Source organism: Cynara cardunculus (assembly GCF_001531365.2).
Source record: "Cynara cardunculus var. scolymus isolate 2C chromosome LG 2, CcrdV1, whole genome shotgun sequence".
Taxonomy (NCBI): Eukaryota; Viridiplantae; Streptophyta; class Magnoliopsida; order Asterales; family Asteraceae; genus Cynara; species Cynara cardunculus.
Window position 1 is genome coordinate 60,730,715 of NC_037529.1, and position 8,051 is coordinate 60,738,765.

General features: G+C 39.6%; 2 protein-coding genes across 2 annotated transcripts; one reads left to right on the forward strand and one right to left on the reverse strand.

Moving 5' to 3' along the window:
• Positions 1-4,162: 4,162 nt before the first annotated feature.
• On the reverse strand, positions 4,163-4,552 carry LOC112508191 (DPH3 homolog). The gene has a single exon (XM_025112976.1). It carries the CDS (start codon positions 4,471-4,473, stop codon positions 4,330-4,332), a length of 144 nt encoding a protein of 47 aa, XP_024968744.1. The 5' UTR covers positions 4,474-4,552; the 3' UTR covers positions 4,163-4,329.
• A 165-nt stretch (positions 4,553-4,717) lies between these two features.
• On the forward strand, positions 4,718-5,756 carry LOC112506240. Its single transcript, XM_025110256.1, has 2 exons — positions 4,718-5,225; positions 5,272-5,756. The coding sequence occupies exons 1-2, from the start codon at positions 4,718-4,720 to the stop codon at positions 5,754-5,756; spliced, it is 993 nt and encodes a 330-aa protein (XP_024966024.1).
• The last annotated feature ends 2,295 nt before the right edge of the window (positions 5,757-8,051 follow it).

Consider the following 8,051-nt stretch of genomic DNA (forward strand, 5'->3'; position numbering starts at 1 on the left):
AAGTTATGGTGGTAAAACAAGCACTGGGTTAAGCAATCTAGGAAAGTATATTATGAGATTTACTACGATACACATGTGCTAAATGCTTTCATGCATGATGAATATTTTGAAATGATGTTTTGATAAGTTTACCTTGCATGAGATAATGTTATGTCTATAATGAATTTTATAAGAAATACATGTATTTTGTACATGTGATCTACGAAAAGTTTTATGCATGTGAAAGTATGGTCATGTTAGATATCCAACAGGGTATAAGAATGGAGGACATCATGCAAATGGACCTTAGGGGAGAGATCCTCCATGGAAGCCCAGGGAGAAGATCCTTTGCGGAATCCCAAGGATCTAGGATCATATTGAGAACGTTTGTCATACTTACACATATGAGATCTCATACTAAAATATAATGTCCAAATGATGTTCTTACGGAAGCGGTTTTATATATCAACATTATTTATGCATGATATGGGATCGAAGTGTATTTATTTAGTATTCATGCACTAAAAATGATATATTTTATAAAAGATTATTTCTTCATTAAAGCATAATTCTCACTAAGCTTAAAGCTTATGTATCCCATGTGTGAATCTCAGATAATATCAAAGTAAGAGATGAAGGGACCACATGAACACTACTAGAAAACCAAGTATCAGCGACGAATATCAGCGAGGGAAAGTTTCCCTCGCAGATCAGCGAGGGATCAGCGAGGGAATTGCCAAAAAAACTCATTCCCTCGCTGATCCCTCGCTGATTTGCGAGGGAAACTTCTTCTACAAATTCCCTCGCTGATCCTTCGCAGATCAGCGAGGGATCAGCGAGGGAAATAACAAAATTCAGAATCCCTCGATGATCTCTCGCAGATCAGCGAGGGATCAGCAAGGGAATTGACAAAATTCACATTCCCTTGCTGATCCCTCGCTGATCTGCGAGGGATCAGCGAGGGATTTTTCTATTTTTCCTATTGTCTCATTTTTATGTGTTATATGTACATATTTTTATGTGTTGATATCGTATGTATGCATGTCATGTGTTGTTTGTGTGTGTGTGTGTGTATATATATATATATATATATATGTTGTGGTTGCTAACCGCGATATGTGCATGTGTTATAAGTATATATACCCGTCGTGAGGGAAAATGATATTTTCCATTTTGTTAATTTTATAACTACTAATTTAATTACTTATAAATTATTTATTAGATTATTACAAAAATTAATTAATAAAGCTGATTAAGCCCAATAAAACCCATGAAGGCCCAATAAACCAAATAAAGTCAAATAAAACTAAATAAAGTTCATTAAAGCCCGATAAACTCAATGAAGCCCGGTAAATAGATTAAGGCCCAATAAAATCGAATAAAGCCTAGTTAAATGGGTTAAGGCCAATAAAACCATATAAATCTGCATATAACAAACACACACACACATACACACACACTGTCTATACATTCACATATACACATACGTTTAAACATATATTCATCCATCCAATCGTGGTTAGCAACCAGTACACATCGTGTATATATGTGTATACATAATTGAGCGACGGGTATATATACATATAACACATACAACGTCGTGTAAACATATATGTATATAACACGGGCTAACGGGTATATATACTTATAACACATGCATATATATATATATATATATATATATATACGATACCTGAATATAAAAATATAACACATAAAATTCAAGAAAATAAGAAAATATGAAATTTCCCTCGCAGATCAGCGAGGGATCAGCGAGGGAAATGACCAAATTCACTTTCCCTCGCAGATCCCTCGCTGATCTGCGAGGGATTTTTCTATTTTTCCTATTTTCTCATTTTTATGTGTTATATGTACATATTTTTATATGTTGATGTCGTATGTATGCATGTATATGTGTTGTTTGTATATATATATATATATATACATATGTTGTGGTTGCTAACCGCGATTTGTATTATATGCACACATGTGCATGTGTTATAAATATATATACCCGTCACCCCGTGTTTTATATATATATATATATATATATGTTTACACAATGTTGTAATTGTTATATATATGTATATATACACATGTATGCACGATATATATAGATGTGTGGTGGTTGTAACCACGATTGGATTGATGTTTATATACTCGTCGAGTCGGTTTTATTAGGCTTTATTGGGCCTTAAGGAACTTTATTCGATTTTATTGGGTCTTAATGAGATTTATTCGGTTTATTGGGCCTTAATGGGCTTTAATGAGATTTATTCGGTTTTATTGGGCCTTAATGAGCTTTATTCGGTTTTATTTGAGCCTTAATGGTTTTTATTCGGTTTGGTTGGGACTTAATGGGTTTTATTTGGGCCAAATAAAACCGAATAAAGCCCATAAAAGGCCATTAAACCAAACAATGTCAAATAAAACTGAATAAAGTTCATTAAATCCCGATAAACTCAATATATCCCGTAAATAGATTAAGGTCCAATAAAACCGAACAAAGCCCAGTTAAATGGGTTAAGCCCTGATAAAAAAAAATATGACAATTCCCTCGCTGATCTGCGAGGGATCAGCGAGGGAAATGTTTTTTTTGTCAATTCCCTCGCTGATCCCTCACAGATCAGCGAGGGATCAGCGAGGGAATATGATTTTTGCCAATTCCCTCGCTAATCTGCGAGGGGAAATGTTTTTTGCCATTTCCCTCGCTGATCCCTCGCAAATCAGCGAGGGATTAACGAGGGAATTGGCAAAAATCATATTCCCTCGCCGATCCCTCGCTGATCAGCGAGGGATCAGCGAGGGATTTTCCTATTTTTCCTATAAAAATAATAAAAACTTAATTAAAAAAATAATTTAATTAATTAAATAATAAAAACTTAAAAGTAATTTTTTGCGACGGATTGATTCCGTCGCTGATTATCTTTATGAAATACTAGGTTAAGCCTCCATCGTTTTCATTTCTGTTCATCCTTACTAACAGTCCAGACCGAGAGAGAGAGAGAGAGAGAGAGAGAGAGAGAGAGAGAGAGAGAGAGAGAGCTTGCACATCGTCGCGATCGAGAGAGAGAGAGAGATACCGACCACCGCCGTCCTCACCCTTCTTCACCGTCGCCGACCACCGCCGTGCTCACCGTCGCCGACCACCGCGTTGCTCACCATCTTCACCGTGCTCACCGTCTTCAAATTTGTATGTTATATTATTTACCCTTAAACACAAAATTTTACCCTGTTATTGAGCTCAAGAAAAAATCAATTAAATCTTTAATTATCGGGTTTCCAGTTATTAAAAACTGAACTTAATCCAAGATTTTACCCTGTTATTGTGCTCGGGAATACGAGAACCAGTTTCTTTCAAATATCTGTCGATGATTTGGGCCATGCTGTAAATATTTTCACAAGAAATTAAGATCAGATCTTCCACTTAATGATAATTATAGCATATTTGGATACATTCATTTGTATATCAGTTTATTTATACAAGATTTTGGACAAATCTAAAAGAAATTCAGGAAACCCTAGAGAGAGAGAGAATGAAAAAAAGAAGGAAATGGAACTAGATCTTATGGAAAAATAAGCCAAATCTAGAAACAGAATAGCATTGTCTATGATGAATTTTCTTGGAAAGTTGAAGATTTAATCAAATTGAATAACATTCCTGCATATCAGTGGGTGATTTGTTTGATTGTATTCCTTTAAATGTTTTAGGAATATGGAAACAGAATAGCATTGTCTATGATGAATTTTCTTGGAAAGTTGATTAGGTAATTGAGATTATTGGCATGTTATACTGTGATTTCGTCCCCATGTAACTTTATACATAGATGGATTGTGGAGAAAATTATTCAGTCAAATTGAATATGATTCCTGGGTATCGTTATGTAATTTGTTTACATAAATCCCTTTTTTGTCAGGGAATTAAGTTCAAAGTTAGCTTGCTATTAATGTTTAAGGAATCTGGAAACAGCATGGCATCATCTATTATAATTTTTTTTCTCAGTTGATGTGGTAAACGTTAGGCTTGATTATATATATTTTTGTAGTTGGGTTGTCAATTGTTGGGCAAACGTTAGGCTTGATTATATATATTTTTGTAGTTGGTGTGATAACCAGATCCTGGTTATTACCCAAGGTAATTTATACGTGAATATTTGACTAAATGATTACTCTTAGCCAACATATTTACAGGGACTAGTTTTGACAACTTTGTAATGTTTATAATTATCTGTAATTCTTAGATATATCTATTCCTAATTTAGTGGTAGGATATACATAGGTTTCTTCCCCTATTTAAGGGACTCCTGCYTATTGTATCASCACAGAGAAAAACATATACCACAGAAACTTTTATGGTATCAGAGCGATCTCTTCACCCATCTTCAACTCGTCTTTTGTAATCTGAAACAGATCTCCACAGGGGCAGGGATACGTGAAGGACTTAAGCTCCTCGTTCCACTCCATGTCTTCGATCTCCACATTGTCGTACGACATCGTTAATCACCTCGGAATCTTTGATTGATTTCACCCGATACTGAAATCGGTTGAGGCTAGGGTTTTGCACGGCACCTCTGATTCGGTTCTTTACATACATGGAAGATTTTTTCTGATCAGAAATCCAAGACGAATATTGAACCGATGAAGCAACAACCTGTAGCCGTTGCCTAAAGAAATTTCAGGTCATAATTTTTTTTTTCTTCCTCTTCTCATCCCAACCCTTCGGGTCTGATCTAACACCATGACAAAGTCAGATGACAAACCCGAATACAGTTCTTCTGCCAAATCTCTCCACCCCGCCTATTCGGTTTCAAACATTCAGACCAAGATCCGCACGTTAGACGGGTCTAAAGTCACATACTCCTCTTGGGTGAAACTCTTTAGGTTTCACGCCATCGCCTACAAAGTCTTGGATCATCTCGTTGATACACCTGCCCCAACCAACACAGATCCCTCCTATGAATCTTGGAAGGAGTTAGATGCCCTTGTTTCTCAATGGATCTACAGTACTATTTCTGACGATCTTCTTGTTCGAGTTCTTGACACTGAAGCATCTGCACGTACCACCTGGCTCAAACTCGAAAAGATTTTCTTAAGCAACAAGCAAGCCAAAGCCGCAGCCCTGGAAACCCGATTTGTCAATCTCACACTTGCTGCCTGTAATTCGGTGGAAGATTATTGTCAACAACTCAAAGATTTGGCCAACCAGCTAGTTGATATTGGCCAAACCGGTTCCCAAGAAGCGTCTTGTATTACAGCTTGTTCGAGGTTTATCCCCCGAATTTGATACTACAGCATGGTTGATCAACTCCCAGGATGCCGATTGGGATCTGGCCCTTACCATGCTTACCGACGAGGTGATACGTCTTGAAGGCCGGAAACAACAATCCTCATCAGTTCTTGTCACTCCCGCAGCTCCTGCCCCTACTCTGATCCAACAGCAGTCCGCTCCGAACAGTAGCAATACCTCTCAACAGCCACAGTCTCAATACCGTGGCAGAGGACGTGGACGTGGGAACCGAAACTCTCAATCTAATTGGGCATTTCAGAATAACTCTTACCCCCAATGGGCTTGGTGGAACACTCCACCTTGCCCTTACCCTACACAAACCACATGGAAACCTAATCAACCACCACAATACCCGTCCACGATCCCATCGGCTAACTATGCAGGCTTCCCTCCTCCGGGTCACTNCACAGAGAAAAACATATACCACAGAAACTTTTATGGTATCAGAGCGATCTCTTCACCCATCTTCAACTCGTCTTTTGTAATCTGAAACAGATCTCCACAGGGGCAGGGATACGTGAAGGACTTAAGCTCCTCGTTCCACTCCATGTCTTCGATCTCCACATTGTCGTACGACATCGTTAATCACCTCGGAATCTTTGATTGATTTCAACCGATACTGAAATCGGTTGAGGCTAGGGTTTTGCACGGCACCTCTGATTCGGTTCTTTACATACATGGAAGATTTTTCTGATCAGAAATCCAAGACGAATATTGAACCGATGAAGCAACAACCTGTAGCCGTTGCCTAAAGAAATTTCAGGTCATAATTTTTTTTTCTTTTTTTCTTCCTCTTCTCATCCCAACCCTTCGGGTCTGATCTAACACCATGACAAAGTCAGATGACAAACCCGAATACAGTTCTTCTGCCAAATCTCTCCACCCCGCCTATTCGGTTTCAAACATTCAGACCAAGATCCGCACGTTAGACGGGTCTAAAGTCACATACTCCTCTTGGGTGAAACTCTTTAGGTTTCACGCCATCGCCTACAAAGTCTTGGATCATCTCGTTGATACACCTGCCCCAACCAACACAGATCCCTCCTATGAATCTTGGAAGGAGTTAGATGCCCTTGTTTCTCAATGGATCTACAGTACTATTTCTGACGATCTTCTTGTTCGAGTTCTTGACACTGAAGCATCTGCACGTACCACCTGGCTCAAACTCGAAAAGATTTTCTTAAGCAACAAGCAAGCCAAAGCCGCAGCCCTGGAAACCCGATTTGTCAATCTCACACTTGCTGCCTGTAATTCGGTGGAAGATTATTGTCAACAACTCAAAGATTTGGCCAACCAGCTAGTTGATGTTGGCCACCCAGTTCCCGAGAAGCGYCTTGTATTACAGCTTGTTCGAGGTTTATCCCCCGAATTTGATACTACAGCATCGTTGATCAACTCCCAAGATGCCGATTGGGATCTGGCCCGTACCATGCTTACCGACGAGGTGATACGTCTTGAAGCCCGGAAACAACAATCCTCATCAGTTCTTATCACTCCCGCAGCTCCTGCCCCTACTCTGATCCAACAGCAGTCCGCTCCGATCAACAGCAATACCTCTCAACAGCCACAGTCTCAATACCGTGGCCGAGGCARGGGTCGCGGGYAGCAATACCGGGGCCGAGGACGTGGACGTGGGAACCGAAACTCTCAATCTAATTGGGCGTTTCAGAATAACTCTTACCCCCAATGGGCTTGGTGGAACACTCCACCTTGCCCTTACCCTACACAAACCACATGGAAACCCAATCAACCACCGCAATACCCGTCCACGACCCCATCGGCTAACTATGCAGGCTTCCCTCCTCCGGGTCAMTTTGGCAACACCCAACAYCCAGCTTTCACCGGGTTTGACGCATTGAATCCTTCTGATTTAAGTGCTRCCTTCAATACCATGCAGTTGAACTACACGGATCCCAACTACTACTTCGACACCGGTGCTGAGCAACATGTCACTGCCAACCGAGGTATGATCCAACATCCTAATTCTTTTCCTGTTCACACGAAAATTCTTGTTGGTAATGGCAATGTTTTACCTATTGCGGGGTCCGGTACTGGTTTTCTTCCCATTTACAACAATAACTATGTTTTACCAAATATTCTTTACAGTCCTCAAATCATCAAAAACCTTTTGTCTGTTCGTAAGTTTACCCGTGACAATAATGTTTCTATTGACTTCGATCCCTTTGGTTTTTCCTTGAAGGACCTCAAAACGGGACGTCTCCTGTCCCGCCACAATAGCACGGGCAATCTTTATCCAGTTACGCCACCAACACTTCCGCCTCAAGCCTGCTCACTCACATCTACCTCCTTACCTTGGCATGATCGACTTGGACATCMTGGCGCTCAAGTCTTAGACCTTCTTAGTCGTCGTTTTAATTTTTCATGTAATAAAAATCATGCTTCCATTGTTTGCAATTCTTGTCGATTATCCAACAGCAAACGTTTACCTTTTTATGAATCTAATTCTTTTACCTTTACCCYGTTTGATATCATTCATTGTGACTTGTGGACTTCACCCATTGCCAGTACAACCGGATATAAATATTACATGGTCTTGATTGACAACTTTTCACACTTTATATGGGCATACCCACTTAAATATAAATCAGAAACCTTCCCAACCTTTACCAAATTTCATAGAATGATTCTCACCCAATTTAACCGTCATATTAAAACATTCCAATGTGACTTGGGTGGTGAATTTGACAACCATGCTTTTAAGGACTTTGCCCAACAGCACGGCCTCTTGTTTCGGTTTTCTTGCCCGCAAACATCTTCCCAGAAC